At 31.3% G+C, this 17,603-nt stretch overlaps 3 protein-coding genes across 7 annotated transcripts; 1 reads left to right on the plus strand and 2 right to left on the minus strand.

The window, feature by feature from the left end:
- Positions 1 to 1,631: 1,631 nt before the first annotated feature.
- On the minus strand, positions 1,632 to 3,277 carry Mmy (UDP-N-acetylglucosamine pyrophosphorylase mmy). Its single transcript, XM_076901396.1, has 3 exons — positions 2,799 to 3,277; positions 2,331 to 2,727; positions 1,632 to 2,251 (listed from the first exon to the last, which is right to left on the minus strand). The coding sequence occupies exons 1-3, from the start codon at positions 3,275 to 3,277 to the stop codon at positions 1,715 to 1,717; spliced, it is 1,413 nt and encodes a 470-aa protein (XP_076757511.1). The 3' UTR covers positions 1,632 to 1,714.
- Positions 3,278 to 4,382: 1,105 nt separating this feature from the next.
- On the plus strand, positions 4,383 to 10,225 carry Arf51f (ADP-ribosylation factor 6). Of its 5 annotated transcripts, none has more exons than XM_076901573.1 (6): positions 4,383 to 4,624; positions 5,212 to 5,323; positions 5,463 to 5,566; positions 5,646 to 5,844; positions 5,969 to 6,076; positions 8,482 to 10,225. In XM_076901573.1, the coding sequence occupies exons 2-6, from the start codon at positions 5,242 to 5,244 to the stop codon at positions 8,592 to 8,594; spliced, it is 606 nt and encodes a 201-aa protein (XP_076757688.1). In that variant the 5' UTR covers positions 4,383 to 4,624; positions 5,212 to 5,241; the 3' UTR covers positions 8,595 to 10,225. The 5 variants fall into 5 exon arrangements, with proteins under 5 accessions (XP_076757688.1, XP_076757693.1, XP_076757692.1 ...); XM_076901578.1 differs by having other exon boundaries at positions 4,387 to 4,624; positions 5,969 to 6,152; positions 8,482 to 8,609; XM_076901574.1 differs by having other exon boundaries at positions 4,395 to 4,518.
- On the minus strand, positions 8,200 to 14,377 carry Vps50 (vacuolar protein sorting 50). The gene is made up of 9 exons (XM_076901572.1): positions 14,059 to 14,377; positions 13,242 to 13,757; positions 12,457 to 13,139; positions 12,014 to 12,392; positions 11,620 to 11,910; positions 11,039 to 11,509; positions 10,805 to 10,926; positions 10,513 to 10,702; positions 8,200 to 10,436 (listed from the first exon to the last, which is right to left on the minus strand). Exons 1-9 carry the CDS (start codon positions 14,101 to 14,103, stop codon positions 10,326 to 10,328), a joined length of 2,808 nt encoding a protein of 935 aa, XP_076757687.1. The 5' UTR covers positions 14,104 to 14,377; the 3' UTR covers positions 8,200 to 10,325.
- Between the last annotated feature and the right edge of the window lie 3,226 nt (positions 14,378 to 17,603).

Raw genomic sequence — 17,603 nt, forward strand, 5'->3', positions numbered from 1 at the left:
ACATATAAATCACTTTTTCTTTATAATTACTCTTTCATTCTCCTACATTCTACGATATCGTTGTATCCGCATTACAAAACTGTTGATTCTGTTTGAATGATTCAAATTCAAACGATACACGTAAACATAAGGGTATACCAACTTCAGGTTAGAATAAAACAATTTGTAGTAAAATAATAATTACCTACAAGTTTCAAAGTGATTTTACACTTTCATATATTACTTTACATTTCGTTCATGCAAAACAAAAAATTAATATATATTTGTATTTGAAAATGAGATATTTTTTGTATGAAAAATTCGATGCATAAAAATCATGGTAATACCAATATTAAGACGAGCAGTAGTTATAGAATTTGCAGATAGTTCAAAGAAGTAAATGAAATCGTGTTTTCAGTAAGTAAAAGTGAGTCAAAATCATTAGAAAATAATGTGGTTTTCTCCTTTTTCGTTTATGAATATACAAAATGAGTGTGATTAGCATGGAAATCAGAGTGCAGTAAGATGCGTGTACGCGTGTATTCAAACTTTTACAAAAAAGAAAATATATATATGTATTTTGTGCAACACACAGTGTATTATAAAAATTGTAAAATCACATAAACATTTTTCTATGTTGATTTATAAATAAAACATATCTTTTCGACTTTCTCATTTTGAAATTTCGCGCACCTATGCAAGAACTAATCACTAATGTTACACCAAAGTGTCACTCGAAAAAAGCAATGGTCTATGCTTCGTCTTGGTATTTCTATGTTCATGGTAAACGACTAAACGCACATGCTTAAGTACACATAGCTATATGTATTAATGTATGCAAACAATTTCTTGGGATATCCATCCATTTAAAAGTAAAGCTATTGTGAGTTTGTTCTTAAGAGTCAATTTTTCCAAATGTAATTATACATTTGGAAAAATATATATGTAATTACATCGAGTCCTCATCGATTCTGACACTGTGTGTGACAAAAATATTCTAATTTTCATCAATTACCAATTATTATTATTTCTTTTACTTATTATCAAGTTTACGATATGTTAAAATCATGTATTGCTTTCTCGTATATGCATATTTAGCAAGTTAACTGCTTTTTATCCCAAGAACACGTTACATAAGACTATGGTAAATGACATATTAATATTCAACCAGTTTCAGAATTTCATTCTTTTCACAGGTATTCAGTGTTAGAAATATATGAAGTTTTTACCAGTCACGATTGCGTTAATATCGTACGTTATACAAAAATCAATGACATATTTGTCAGTTGTCAGTTTCTTAAACTTCACAAACATTCGAAGTAGTTATTCTTGGTTTTCATTTTATTTTGTCTCATAGAATGACCACATGATGGGTCTATCAATGGTTGCTGAACACTCAGCATAATAAATTCATGTCATTTATAAAATCCTTAAAGATATACAGTACATTATGCTTTCATCATATTACACAAATCAATATTGCCATTAAAAATTCGATTCAATTTTTCATATAAAAGTATATTCGCGTGTACAAAATTCCTTTCCCTACATATTATAAGATTATAAGTAGGTATTAGTGTATACTTTTTCTGCGAAATTGACATAAAATTTCTATAAGAATATTAACCATTATTATATTTAAATTTTATCACCAAATCACAGAAAATGAAAAAATACATTCTTGTAATGATTTATAGATTCTTTATAAAAGTAGCAATAATATTAAATACAATAACTATTCTAATACGTAAGGGCCTTCGAATGATTGCCCCTTTACGTGACTTAAATTTTCTCCTGCGTACGATAATAAAGGAGACACTTCTACATTGCCTGTTACAGATGTCGCTCCGGCACGTAATAGCCATTTCTTATGAAGTTTAAATACATCGTCCCGCGCGGTATTCGGACAGTCTTGACCAGCCGAGTTTGCATTCTTCAGAGGACTAAAATCTTCTTCACGAATTCCTTTCCAAACTGTTAGTTGTTTAGCAAATTTGAACACATCGAACACAAATTTCTCGATTTTAATGCCATTCGGCTCTTTCGGTACAATTCTATGTCCATTTTCGTCGATGTACGGGATCTTTTTTCTAGCAGCATGAAGTTCCATTTCATTTTCATGATTTTCAGCAACAGTACGTAAAAAATCTACAGTGAAATAGTGATTGCATATATTTGCTGCATTATAAATTAAATGTCCATCTTCGTTACGCGATTCGGCTATCTCCTTTGAAATTTCGCTGTACTCGACAACCTGATAGATACCATTAACCTATAAAAACGATAGTAATGTAGTAAATAACGAAACAGAATGATGGTATAAATGATTATAAAATATTTTATAAACGTACTTTACACACAATCCCCACTGCTTCGTGTGGAGAAGTTTTTTCTATGACTGTAACTCCGCAATCAGCGGCTGAAAGTAAGCAATATCCTATAAAAATAGGATCTGCTACCTTTATCAAAATGTTATCAACAGAGTGAGCATGAACACTACGAATCCCACGTTTCGTCATATCATCTAATATTCCTTGCACCAACAGCGCTCTATATAATCCTCCATTTCCATCTGGTGCCTTTGAAATTTTGTGCTTTTCATCCAAAATAATTTTTCCATCTAACGTGAAGCATGGCAGCATGCCTTGTTTAAAGACTTTAACGTTCTCTTCTTTTAGATTAAAATACTTATGTTTATGTAAAAAATCAATAGTTGTATCATGAGTAGCTTCGCTGGTCAATATATACCTTACGAAGGAAAGAATAACGATTAATTTATTTAAAAATACGATCGTACATACATAAAGAAGTATATTTACCAAGTAATCTGTCCTTTCCTTCCATACACATCTTCTGCCATGTTTTGTAAACGTATTATCCTTTCTGCCTGCAGTTGGAATAAACTTTTGCCAGAGGGTAAACCAACGCTATACATACCCTTAGGATAAGATACACCTAGTCTAGTACCTTGGCCACCAGCCATCGATACTACACATACTTTCCCATCAGCTATCTCTTGCAAACCTAGTTTTTCATATATTCTTAGCTGTTTCTCGCTTGTAGTTTTGACCGATGCGATATTTTCCTCAGGAATCGGAGACACTTTATCATCTAATACAGTTCTTTGCATAGCAGAAGAAGCACAGATTGCTCTCTGAAAATATAATGTCACTTCCATAAGATCTAAATCAGATATATCCTGAGAAAGCTCATCTTTCTCCTCTTTTGACAATTGATCCCAGAATTTTAACAAATGTTCCTGGCCACAGTCGGCCAATTTTCTCTGAAGAGGCTCCATATTTTATCACTTGCTCACCACGGATCTGTACCTGATCGGAACAGGTAATGCAACTCTTTCCTTTCACTATTCCACGTAGCGCATTCGGCCCGATTTCTCTTATCGGCCTCTCTCACCCTTCCACCTGCACTAACTATTCTTCTCTCCTCTTCCAGCATATTTTGTTTTCACGGACTCGTACGTATATGCACACTGCCAGTGAAAGACCATGTCCTTTTCTTCCTTTTTCCGCGTCTCCAGTGGAACGCGAAGATCGTAACCTTTTCCTACTAAACGATACTACATACTGGTTCCTGTTGCGTCTCTGTTATCGGCAACGTGGAATTGAGCGAGCTAAAAATACCTGTGAACTTAGCAAATAAAATTGGTTCGATATCGTTTGATACGAGATGAAAATGAGAAGCGAGAGAAACATACGGGTAGTCGATTTTGCATTTTAACAACTATGGAAAATTGAAATACGCAGTGCGTGCTGTTATCATGATAGCATTGAAATTCCTTTAAAGAAAGATATCAAGACACATATTGCATTATCAACGTACGTTATAGTTTCTCTCTCTCTCTCTCTATATATATATATACATATATCTATAAAGATAACTAAGTACATAAAAACATTTATTAAAAATTTATTGCAAAGCCCTGAATTTTTTTTCGATTATTAGTCGATCAATTGATTACTCATACGCGCATGCGCGCGTATTGTTTAAAATGTACTTTTTATATGAGAGAATATTACATTGTAGAAAAAAGTAAGAAAAATTTGCAGGAAATCTGAGAATAATTTTTGTAATAACTATTCAAATTTTCTTTTAACACACACGCGCAACACCTTTTCCAACATAAAAAGCAGTTTATTCTTACGAAATTTATTAGTCGTTCGAAAGTTCTGTTAAAAATGATCAATTAATGGAGTTGATATTAAATCAAACTGTTTAGAGTTTCGCATCGCAATGAACTCTTAATTCGACTGTAAATAAACATATATATATACACATATGTATGTACATATGCATGTGGATAGATGTAAGAGAAAATTGTACGCAATGTAACATTTTCAAATGTACATGACCAATCGAGTATTAGTAACGAATCGTAACATATGGAGGCGCTTTAAATTCTCCGTCGGTATTCGATGCATAGAGGAGTAATTTTAATATGTATTTCGTTTAATTTACATGCGTGGTTGCTTGTGACTTACGAAGAGACATCATGCCGTACCTGTTCAAATAACATTTTCGGTAATGCTACAGCAACATTATAGCTGTAATAGAATAAGTAATGTGTGGTGATGTGATATGTCTGCACATACATGATAAAGTACTCGCCCTTTGTAAATGTATTTCGGTAAGTTACATTTATGCTTGCTTCAAGTTACACTCCTCTGGTATTGCTGACTGGAAGGATTACTTTAAAAAAATTCGTCATCAATTGTCATGCAAACCATAAGACCAATTAGCGCATTTCTCGTGATAACTATCGGGTACTGTCGCGCGACTATTAGTTTTCATATAAAACAATAAATCGTAACGACATATTCGGCTGGATCTCGATCGTATCACCAATTTATTTATATATACTATTTTTCTAACATTTCTCTATTTCGGTTTTATTCATGGCATTTTATAGGTTAGGAGAGATGTGTCCTTGAGTACTCTTATTCTAATAATATTTAAGTTAGTTATTATGTATAAAAGTGTTACAATATTATTTACATTGATAAGCTTTTGATTAAGGTTAAGGATTTGGGGAATATTTTAGTGATAGTGTGTTATCATTTCATAAGGGAATCTCATGAAAAAATTATCTTAATAGATTGTGATAGATATATATGTCAGTTAAGCATCATTGAATAGTCTTTTAATTGTTGCAAAATTTTATTATTTATTCGAATAGTCATGTTTCTTTTATGTATAATCCTTTCTTCACTTTAGGTGCCGGGTGCCTAAAGAGCAGCTGGCAAGATGGGCAAGTTGCTATCAAAGATCTTTGGCAACAAGGAGATGCGTATTCTGATGCTAGGATTGGATGCTGCTGGAAAAACTAGTATCCTTTATGTGTACATTTTTTTATACATAAAACATTTTAAAACGTCTTGTTAAAAGAAAGAAAGGCTGTATATGTAAATAAACTTTTGAGATTTTATTTGAATTTTCTCAAGAACATTTCCTTAATTACGTATCAGCAATATTATATAAACTTAAACTAGGGCAATCTGTAACAACTATACCAACTGTAGGGTTCAATGTAGAAACGGTTACATATAAAAATGTTAAGTTCAATGTTTGGGTAAGTGTAATTGTGATAAATTTTCTAAAAAAATGACATAAACTATTTGTACCGATTATTGATGATATTTTTGTTGTAGGATGTTGGTGGACAAGACAAAATACGTCCACTTTGGCGTCATTATTATACTGGAACGCAAGGACTTATTTTTGTAGTAGATTGTGCTGACAGAGATCGAATAGATGAAGCACGTCAAGAACTTCATAGAATTATAAATGATAGGGAAATGCGAGATGCTATTATTTTAATTTTTGCAAACAAACAAGATCTTCCGGATGGTATGTATCGATAAGTTTTTAAACATATATACTTGAAGTTAAAGAGGTTTGAAAATTCTGTTCAGATTTACTTAGATTGTGTATTATATATACTATAATACAAATTATTTCTTATATTTGTCAGCAATGAAACCACATGAAATACAAGAAAAATTGGGTTTAACTAGGATACGAGATAGAAATTGGTATGTTCAACCATCATGTGCCACAACTGGAGATGGGCTTTACGAAGGTCTTACATGGTTGACTAGTAATCATAAATTATGAGCAAATATTTATTTTTCATCAGTTAGCCACATACCAAGAATGTACGTTTGCTTTGTATTTTCGTTTTTTATTTATCATGTAGAGGCTCTGTAACAGATAAAAATCGCTAAAATCCATAAGAGAGTGAGAGAGGGGGAGAGAGAGAGCAAGAATGAGAGAGAGAGAGAGAGAGAGAGCGAGAGCGAGCGAGAGAAAGAAGGGAGGATTGAAGCGTATGACAGCAAACGTAAAATAACCATTAATTTCAGATGGTGCGTTTCAATAATATTAATACTACATATAAATAGAAATTTATCAAAGTACCAAAAGATATAGACTTTGTTACTAACTGTTTACTAAACTTCATGAAAATAGTTAATACAATATCGATTAAAGCATCACATTCAGCATTCATGTGTTTGTGTGTACATAAATTGTATGCACACGCAAGCGCGTGCGCACGCACGTACTTACGCACGTGTGCGTATCGCATTATGGGATACTAATTGCAAAAGAATACAAAAAGTTACGAATTACGATATGCTATCAAGGGATACAATGCACTAAATTTAAAATATTTATTTTTGCAATTTCAAATTATCATTTTAGCACTAATCAAATGAAAGTTTTCTGAGTCATAATACTTAAACATAACATTCATTCACTGGTTGTTGTCGATGCTACGTAATATATATATATCATACATAATCCCACTGATATACACGAGTAAAAATTCAAAGCACTTACATTCATTAATTTTTTTATACAGCATTAAAACGTTCGTTGATCAATTTTTGCTGTCAGGTTTATTTTTTAAAAAGTATTCGTGTGATACCGCTTCGAGTGCTTTCTTTTCTTTTCTTTTTTCTTTTCTTTTAAATAGTAGTCTTCCAATTAAATTACACTTTTGTGCATATCAACAGGCATTCTTTTGTTTTTATGCTCCACCAAAATTTTTAAGACGTTACGTGTTTCTTTATACTTAAATATCAATTGAAACACATTCTATGTACGAACGTATACTTTTATATATATATATGTATATTATATAATTATATTATTATGTATATGTATATATATGTATGCGTTCTGTATGCACAAATGGCAAGAGCCACAGGGTTTGATATAATACAAGCTCAAAAAGTAACCAGAGACGGAAACAAAAAAGAAAGAAAACAGGAACAATGTTACTAATAATAGTAACAGCATTGAATCTGCCAATATTTTTTACCAGTTAAGCGATCGAGTTACGCGAAACTAGAATTAGGTAAAAGGGAAAAGAGTCAGACAATGTTTCATGTGCGTCCTATTTCATTTCTTTTTATAATAACTTGTAGAATAAGAGTGATAAACATATTTATCGACATTCGCTATTAATTCAGGAGATACAAATTTCATTGTCATTCGATATCTATTTTTTACAAGCTTCATATTTAGATAGCGGTTAAAATAGAAGTAACGATAATATACTTTACTCCATCACTCTGTTTCTATATAACCGTTTTATTTGCATTCCAGGAATATACATGTTAAGGTATTAGGATTTTAACCAATTGTATTACTTTACGTAACACCATATTAACAATTAATACAGGTGTAATAAGTTCTCGTCGTCAGATTCTTTTTCTCGGCATCCGTACCATTAGTGTTAAGTGCCGTATTTTAATGAGAACTACTGTGCAAAATAAATTAGTTCATATTTAGAAGTGTGCAGGCTTTGGATGCGAAATACGTTATTTTTTTCAGATGTACATCCCAGTATTATCGCCTCCATAACTGTGTCTTATTATAATTGCTTTCCTTAATTATAATATTTAGAAACGAAAAGACGTAATAGCTATATCTACAATATTTTTATTAGCATACACTAATCGTTGAGAACACTCATGTCTTGATTATTCCTATTGCAAAAGAATACGAGTAAGATTGATTCAAATTGATTATATATTTAAACTGAAATTGAATATTGAATATTGCGTTAACTATAGAAAGGTACATGTTTAATTAATAAAATGTCCAAAGCCTGGAATGACGTAAATCCTAGAAACAAATGGTAAATAATTTGAAGCAGATATTTTTAGTAATTGTTTTAATTGATAACAAAACGAATTTCATGTGGTAGCAATATATTTATTAATTCCCCTGCTCAGTGTGAAATAACAAAGGCATTTATAGTGATGATACTTGATCTTAGTTTTAAAAGCAAAGAAAATTGCTGGAGCGTATGCATACTTGATTATTGTTGAAGCATATATTATTTAACGCATTAGTAAATGGCATCGTCCAATAGATTATTGTCAAATTAAGCATTTGGTATTATCATATCTGATATTTGTTTAGTTCAGACTGCATTATGTACCTTCGAAATTTTCCAACAATTTGTTTTAACAGGATCCTTTCAGAATGCAGAGCTCGATTTTAAACATTTTGGAGTGAAGAAAGAATTGATTAGTTTGATTAAATCATCAGCGTTTCTTAACATTTATACTCAATGGATCGTCTAATTCATTTTATGAAATTAGCAAGTACTCTGATAGTTTTATTTCGTATGCAATCCAATTGTAGAAACGAAAAGAATACATAGAACTCTCGACTGTCTTTTCTGTCGATAATAAATTTTATTCACTGGTTACGGTCCACCAAGTTCAAGAAATTGGGAAACGCTGACTTATACTATTAGCCAGAGAATTCTCAATGCACCGACGTCGATTAATTTCATAATTATGCATATCGTTCAATGAATAAAGGAAGAAAAAAAAAAACATAATCTTTAGCCATGTATTACTGCAACATTGTCCACGTAGTGGTGCGTGCGTTTTAGATGTTTCATCGAAATTTCTAAAAAGATATCGTGTAACGGATTATTGATATTCATACTGTACATTATGTAATTATTCGTTTTATATAAAATTTGTAAACTGTTTAAAAAATAATTGTTAAAACATAATACATTCCATGCTATGAAGTTAAGTGCTAAAAATATTTTTGTTAGTAGTAGCTAGAGGTGCAATAGAATTTTTTGGTTCTTAGTACAAATAAAAGATACAATTATACGATAAGTGATTAATACAACAGTGAATATACTATATAAATAAATAACAATAAATTTTACAAAAATTGGAAACCGATAAACTTGGAAAAAATATATGTACTTGTATATTATTTTTATTATTATTATTATTAATATTATTATTATTATTATTATTATTATTTGTATAATAAAGACACCTTTAAATTATAAAAAACGACGTTCTTCCAAAGTACAAGATATATATTTAAACAAAATGTCTCTATAGGTGCACTTTAAAAAAATATCGTTAAATAAGTAATGGAATATGTACTAATTATTGCAACTATCCAATTAATATTTAGACGGTGGAGTGCGTCTTTTATATGATCTAATAAGCATTGGTCATACAAATTTTACAACATAACGACTTTATAAAAGTTACAATTTTTATATGGAATAATATAAATATTTTCAATCATCATACAGGTGTGCGCACGCGCGTGTGTGTGTGTATGCATGCATACACACAGTAACACACATACACAAGCATATTCATGAGAATAAACTGAATAATTAACAAAAAATTAATTCCACTTTAATTGTTTTATAACGAATGGGTAAAAAGGGCTCGAGTTGAGCGTAATTTCTTTTACGAGCAAATTCCACGTTATACATATATTTTCTGAGATTCAAGATGCAGATATATCTTTCGTTCAAAATCTAAGATTGCAACAGATCTGAATAATAAATTTTGTATACATATATCAGCTATTATTGTAATGTAAAAAGTTATCATCATTGATTAATTATAATAGTAATAATATTGTGTACAAAATTTGATTAAAATTATAAAGCGTTTGATATGAGATTCTTTTAGCTGATATCATGTATGTACACATAATGTATATCACTGGAAACATTGAGATTAACAATTTTATACTTTACCACGTATGTATTTTTCCGATTTTACGAACCATTTACGATACGCTCGTATAAAATCATTTTGATACGCGAAATGTGTAAACAAAGGTGTTACGAAAATTGGAGTTATAAACCGACTTGTTTACCTTCGTATTGTAATCAAAGTTCCGAAATATATTCACGAAGTACATACGTTTTTCTTTCCTTTCTTTTTTTTCTTCAAATTACACCGAATAATCGATAATTTCTATACAATTCCTATTTCGACATAATCTTGATACGTATTGTAATGTATAGCCTTATGCTATCTAGTGGGCCGTTGTTCTTCTACAAGTGAAATTAAACGTTGTCGAGTCTTTTTATTATTTTGGCAAGCTGATGAAATTAAGCCAATTAAATGTTTCACAGAGTATTCCTGCAAAATAAGCGGAATAAGTATTTATCGGGCAACTAAAAATATAGTGATTACGCAAATATAGAACATTTCATGCCTTGTGCTCTTTTATCCATTCTTCTAAACTATTCTCTGGAAGATAGTACGCTTTTATGTATAATTCGACATATTCCCTGTGCGGCATCGGCCTTAAACAGGTCATCGTCTCGAATTTCGATTTTAATTGCGTGAAATCGAGCTGCATCAGTGCTCTGCCTCCGTTCGAACACTTTTTAGCATTGCAGAATCTGTGGCGAGGTGAAAATAAAAGGAAGCGCAAAATAAATAAAACAAATATAAAAAGATTGCAAATAAGAAAAAAAGAAAGAAAGAAAGAAAAATTAACGTACCCTTCTACCAATGTATGTGTTATTAGATGCGCCACATTTTCCCAGATCGCATTATATACATCATCAGATAAAGGAAGACAACTTCCGATATTCTTCAATCTCTCATTTATAATATGTATTTCCTAAAAACAAAAAAAAGAAGTATAAGAAATATAATAATTTTATTATATAATAATTTTTAACGTAAGATTAAAGACAAACGTTTCATTCAGGGTATTTCAAATAAATAAATACCTGAAGTAATGCATCGATATATCCACTATGCTGAGACATGACATCGGTCACTTCCCAATTAACTTTGTTCATTAAATTTAATACATTTACAACATCGAACGCCTGTGAGGCTACTGCCATATATACTGGCTTTCTTAAGTCTGTCGTTGATCCTATAGTTTGCATATAAAACTGATGAAGGAAACCACGCTGTGGGCTAGAACCGATAAGGTGTTCTAAATACGGCTTTAAGCTTTCGTATTGCCGACCTAAGAATATTAATGATTCCACTGCGACGATACGTTCAGTCAAACCGTAAAGTTTTTCTGGCTGCGATAAATTTACAATAGAAGAGAGTTGTGGCTGTCGCACTTTATCAGCATTCAGTTTAATATTATCTTCTGTATCGTTTTCGCAAATGATTAAATTCTCCTTAATCCTTGCTAAAGATAATTTTAATATTGGACTGTATAAGGAATCGCTGCTTATTTGCTAGAAAGAAAAAAGGAAAGGAATATCATTCATTCTTTACCATTGGTAACAGGGAATTAATTTATAGAGAGATTTCAGAATTCACGTAAAGCGCTGATGATAAATCTTACCAGATCTGAAGTAAAGAACAAGTGTACGGTATAAAAGCATAACTCATAAAATTGTATCATACTTTGTATGACAGTGACTGCGATTGAGCGTAATAATCTAGACATTTGTAAATACTTTCCACAAACACGCAATATGCTCAACGTCGTGTTTGTGACCATGGGTCCCGATTGCTTTAGCTTATATTTCTTTTTATTTGTTTTAACATGATCCGAATCGTCGACGTATTCGTGTTTCAGTTCATCAGGAATGTCATCGTCTGACTCATCGGAAAAATACGCTGGAGGATTATCCTATGTATAAAAAACAGAACCAATACTTTGTATATTACATTTCCTCAAGCAGTATATAATAGGAATAAATTATTTTTTCCTGAAAATAGTCCGATTGCGGTACCTCATTATTTATCAAAATATCTTCATCTATTGTATCATCTAAACCTATAGAAAACGGTGATGCACCTCCTTCTAAGTATTTCCGAATCCATTCTACTCCCATAGGGACATCATTTTCACCAACGTTAGAATTATCTAAATTATTCCATACTTTGCAATTATTTAGCGATGGCTTTAAACATTTGAACTCCTGCAGTTGCGTTGCTACAAAATTTGATTTGACGGGGCACAATTCCCAACCGTCGTTTTCTAAAAATATTCTTAATTCATCCAATCTCGATGCATGATAATGCGAGAAATACGACAAAGATTGTTTCCTGATAGATTCCTGTAGATTCTCTGATTTAAAACTACATAACTCTTCTCCAATTTCCATTAATCTGAAATTGAATAAAATTACATAAATTAAATTCAATTTATATGTAATTCTTTAAAAACTGTTACCTGTTCACTATACCCAGAACTTGAACAAACTGTTCGAATTTAATATAAGTTAAATCAGCGTTCATTAGAAATATCGATATCTTCATTTCGACGTCATGCCAAACTCGTATCATACTGTTCTCCAATTTGTGTTTCACGTATTGTTTGCTGAAATTTCCTTCTAAATCTTTGACATCAACCTCAACTTTAATTTTATTTTCTTGTGTGTTATGCCAATTTACTACCAAGTAATATGAGCTTAATATTGACCATAATGATTTACATAATTCTGTTAGGCAAGCTATACAATTTTCACGGGGTACCGATTGACATAACTGTTTATATTGCCTTTTCGTGTCTCCACCTGCGTATGAATGAACAGCTGCAAAAGCAGTATTATGAATCGCAGCGGTGAAGTGCATATGCAGTTGGTCCATTGCGGATTGAGTTTTTCCTAGTAGGGTATAAGCTTCTTGAATGGATGTATATATCGTCACATCAAATTGCGTACACATCTTCGACAGTGTAACATCCAAGGCTTCCTCTGCTTGTTCTAAAATATCTTGTAATTTTCCATTCAAAGCAGCGATACAATGAAAATGTTTATAAGTTTGCGCTGCACTTTGACACTCCAAAAGTAACGAGATTGCTCTTGGATAATTCTTTTCATTTAATAGCTCTTGCAGTCGATCTCCTGTACGTTGCTATAAATGATTATACCAATCGATTAGTTGTTATATCATTAGACGAACAGAGACAACATTGTTAACAATAAAATATGTACATATATGTAGCCAAAAACTTACTAATGTTTTTATAGTATTTAAGTTATTCAACAATTCCTCTACAATCTGTCGTTTTTGATAATTAGCTAATATACCTAAACTAGTGGTGGTAAATTGTCTTTCAGCCAATTTTAAATCTGCTCTTCCCATTCTACAAATTTCCAATACATCTTGCAACTGTTCTTGTATTAATAAAATCTTTCCAAACTCCTTCTTACAAGCATTCTGCTTTTGCAGAATAAGCTGTAAAACTTTTTGCGACACAACTTGTTGCTGCTGTTTCAATTTCTTATAACCCTTTTCAATCTCTTTGGATCTCAACACCTTTGGCAATTTTTCTAACTCGTGTCTACAAGGATCAAAGTTATGATCTATATTAAAATAAATTTCTTCTATAGACTCTAATATATCTTGATCGGGGATAGGTTCACTTTCTGTCGATTGATCGGCTTCTGACTGTATATCATCCAATTTCTGTGATTCTGATGGATTTAGGAGATCTGGATGTAATCCCATAAGCGGAATCTTAGCTGCATTCTGTGCAATGAAAAACACTAAATATCGTAACACTTTTTATTCGCAATTATGTTAAATTCTACTAAAATCATTTATCCGATGAGCCGTAATGTTACACATTTACACATGCAAGCACTTATAACACAATCTGAAGCGCAATATGAAGAGAGAAGGAAAAATTACATTTACGGTTCTGTTATGTCAAAAAAAAAAAAAAAAAAAGGATGCAGACATGTATATTATATTTACATATTTAAAGGAAGAGAAAGAAAGAGCAAAATATAATTCTTGAACGTATCTACTTTCATAGAAAATTATTTACCTGCTTATTAATAAGACCAAAAAATTTATGCTTTAGATCCTCCATACTGCAAAACTTTTCAAAATTTTCTCTGATACATATTCATCTATGTACTCGATCTTTTGCCATTTGTATCTATCCAATTGAGCTAATAATTAACGTTCGCATTTCGGCTGAGTTATTTAATTATATATAACTTCATTTCGTAAGTACATAAGAATGTATCATTTAAATATCACCTACTCGAATCGCATACGTATAATCTCTTTTTAGGTTATGTGAGACATGAAGTTTCCGCGGGAGTTGCATGTTCGTATTTATCAATACAAAATTTCCACACGTCTATCGAATATCCATTGTCCTCGAGTCAAGTATAATTGCGGTTGTAATTAAATTGTAATTATTGCATATAGAAAACGTTTGAGAAAGAATGGAGGGATAAAAAGTAAATTATAGTTCTCTTATATACGCGTTGTTTAAAAATAATATTTTCATTATTCAATTTCAATTCTGCGATAAATCAGCGTTCGGATTTGTAAACAAATCTCAGTAAGAAGTGAATTAGAATGTCGAATAATTTTCGTTACATAAATTCAGGATTTTTCGATAAGGAACATATTCATAGTCCCGCAAATTATTATTCAGGATGATGTAACCAAGACATGACCCAACTTTTGAGAATATGTATTATATATAGTCATCATATAGCAAGCATATAGGTAACATCATCAAACATCAGATATAATAAAAATTAATAAATAAAGCCAAAGATAATTAGCAACTAAAAAACGCTAGATGTATTCTTTATTTTATGTTGTATTATTTTTATTTATATATATTTTATTTATATTGTGTTTATATATGTATATGATTTTTATCATAATCTGCAGATTAATCTGCCCATGTGCTGTCTAAGCAATGATAAACTGTTAGTTCAATAATATGTGGGCTTCCTCCAAGTGATACTTGATACTATACTTGAATTGGAAGTGGTTTGCGATTATTTATCGATTTAAAATAGGATTTTTCGATAAGGAACATTCATAGTCCCGCAAATTATTATTCAGGATGATGTAACCAAGACATGATCCAACTTTCGAGAATATGTATTATATATAGTCATCATATAGCAAGCATATAGGTAACATCATCAAACATCAGATATAATAAAAATTAATAAAAAAAGCCAAAGATAATCTTTAGCAACTAAAAAACGCTAGATGTATTCTTTATTTTATGTTGTATTATTTTTATTTATATATATTTTATTTATATTGTGTTTATATATGTATATGATTTATATCATAATCTGCAGATTAATCTGCACATGTGCTGTCTAAGCAATGATAAACTGTTGGTTCAATAATATGTGGGATTCCTCCAAGTGATACTTGATACTATACTTGAATTGGAAGTGGTTTGCGATTATTTATCGATCTAAAATAGGATTTTTCGATAAGGAACATTCATAGTCCCGCAAATTATTATTTAGGATGATGTAACTAAGACATGACCTAACTTTCGAGAATATGTATTATATATAGTCATCATATAGCAAGCATATAGGTAACATCATCAAACATCAGATATAATAAAAATTAATAAATAAAGCCAAAGATAATCTTTAGCAACTAAAAAACGCTAGATGTATTCTTTATTTTATGTTGTATTATTTTTATTTATATATATTTTATTTATATTGTATTTATATATGTATGATTTGTACCATAATCTGCAGATTAATCTGCACATGTGCTGTCTAAGCAATGATAAACTGTTGGTTCAATAATATGTGGGATTCCTGCAAGTGATACTTGATACTATACTTGAATTGGAAGTGGTTTGCGATTATTTATCAATCTAAAATAAAAATTATCGCCTTTATAAATTAAAATGTGTATACATAAAATGTGTATATATATAATAAGTTTTCTCGAATCCTAAAATAATGAAAAAATATATATATTATACCCAGACAACAGAGCAAATCACATAACACTTGGAAAAGCACCAGCGTATCGCGGTGACGCCCCCAGGTTCCGTAACGTCTCAGGGGTATCACCAGGACTACACGTATTGAAATGTACCAGAATTGCCAATACTGTTCATTCAATCATTTTGTCAGCAGTGGCGTACCGTAACATTTTTCCATCCACATTATAAACGAATATTAAAAATGACGAAACTAAACAGTTTACTTATTTTGATTCTAAAACAGATTAACATGAAACAAAGATGTAAGACTATAATTGTTTTTATCATTTCTTATAATCTAAGTCGATTGATACAGCGATTGTTGGTTGCAAGTGAGAATGTAAAGTAACGTATGTAAATATAAATAATAAATACTACATGTTGTGCAATTTTAATAGGAAAAGAACTTTTAAGCCTCTATTGTATATCATTATATTATGTATCATTTTTATATTTCCCGCTTTAGAGGTAAGAGAAGGACAAAGATGCTGCAAGAAAGAGTGAGACAGATGATAGTGATTTTACTATGTGGCGTTACCGACGTTACCGACTTCCTCATATAAGCAGACACATTCACAGCCATCTACTTCCGCTCCTCGAAGGGTACATTTTCGTTAGGAAATTGTTTCAAAATTAATTCACGCCATCTATAAAAAAGAGCCTCTCGTTTGCGACGTCTTTCAAATTTCTACTCTTTTCAAATTAATTATTCACTTATTTCTTCGCCATCAAAGAGTACACATCACAATTTGCCTTTGCCAAATCTAGATTTGTATTTCTTAACTTCTACTTCAGTTTACCTTAATTGTAAAGACTTGTTGCTGTTAAATAAAATTGTTATATAAAAGCCATCCAACGTGAAAGTTAATTAGAAGAAAATATTGTGGCCAACGACCCATCCACAACTATAGAACTACTGGCGCCATCTCTGTAAAAAGTGCTCAAACTGGTCGCACACAATTATCGACAGAGAAGTAAACCACTCTGTGGCGTTATCGACTTCCGCATTTCAGCGAACACATTCACTGCCATCTACTTCCGCTCCTCGAAAGGTACATTTCCGATAGGAAATTGTTTCAAAAATTAATTCGCGCCATCTATAAAAAAAAGACGTACGTTTTTCAAATTTATTATTCACTTATTTCTGCGCCATCAAACACAACGCATCATAATTTTTCTCTATCAAATTTAGATTTATATTTCTAAGCTTCTACTTCAATTTGTTTAATTTGTTAAAGACTTGTTATTTGTTAAATAAAAATTGTTATATAAAAGCAAGCAACGTGAAAGTTAATTAGAAGAAATTATAGTAGTCGAGGGCCACCACATCTCAAGAACTACTAGCGCCATCTTTTGGAGGAGCGCTGGAACTGGTTGAGCAATAGTTTCACTACTTTCCACAGAGAAGGCGCTAGTAGTTGTTGAGTTGTGGCGTTACTGACGTTATCGACTTCCGCATCTCAGCAAACACATTCACAGCCATCTACTTCCGCTCCTCGGAAGGTACATTTTCGTTAGGAAATTGTTTCGAAAATTAATTCGCGTCATCTATAAAAAAGAGACTCTCGTTTGCTACGTCTTTCAAATTTCTA

This window comes from Xylocopa sonorina, chromosome 9 (assembly GCF_050948175.1).
Source record: "Xylocopa sonorina isolate GNS202 chromosome 9, iyXylSono1_principal, whole genome shotgun sequence".
In the NCBI taxonomy this organism is placed as follows: domain Eukaryota; kingdom Metazoa; phylum Arthropoda; class Insecta; order Hymenoptera; family Apidae; genus Xylocopa; species Xylocopa sonorina.

Coding starts and splice junctions, on each gene's coding strand:
- Mmy (XM_076901396.1), bottom strand. CDS start 3,277: ATGGAGCCTCTTCAGAGAAAATTGGCCGACTGTGGCCAGGAACATTTG. Junction 2,728..2,798: donor AGGAAAGGACAGATTACTTG/GTAAATATACTT, acceptor TTCCTTCGTAAG/GTATATATTGACCAGCGAAG. Junction 2,252..2,330: donor CAGTGGGGATTGTGTGTAAA/GTACGTTTATAA, acceptor TCGTTTTTATAG/GTTAATGGTATCTATCAGGT.
- Arf51f (XM_076901573.1), top strand. CDS start 5,242: ATGGGCAAGTTGCTATCAAAGATCTTTGGCAACAAGGAGATGCGTATT. Junction 5,324..5,462: donor GGATGCTGCTGGAAAAACTA/GTATCCTTTATG, acceptor ATTACGTATCAG/CAATATTATATAAACTTAAA. Junction 5,845..5,968: donor CAAACAAGATCTTCCGGATG/GTATGTATCGAT, acceptor TATATTTGTCAG/CAATGAAACCACATGAAATA.
- Vps50 (XM_076901572.1), bottom strand. CDS start 14,103: ATGGAGGATCTAAAGCATAAATTTTTTGGTCTTATTAATAAGCAG. Junction 12,393..12,456: donor GTTCTGGGTATAGTGAACAG/GTAACAGTTTTT, acceptor ATTCAATTTCAG/ATTAATGGAAATTGGAGAAG. Junction 10,703..10,804: donor ACACATACATTGGTAGAAGG/GTACGTTAATTT, acceptor ACCTCGCCACAG/ATTCTGCAATGCTAAAAAGT.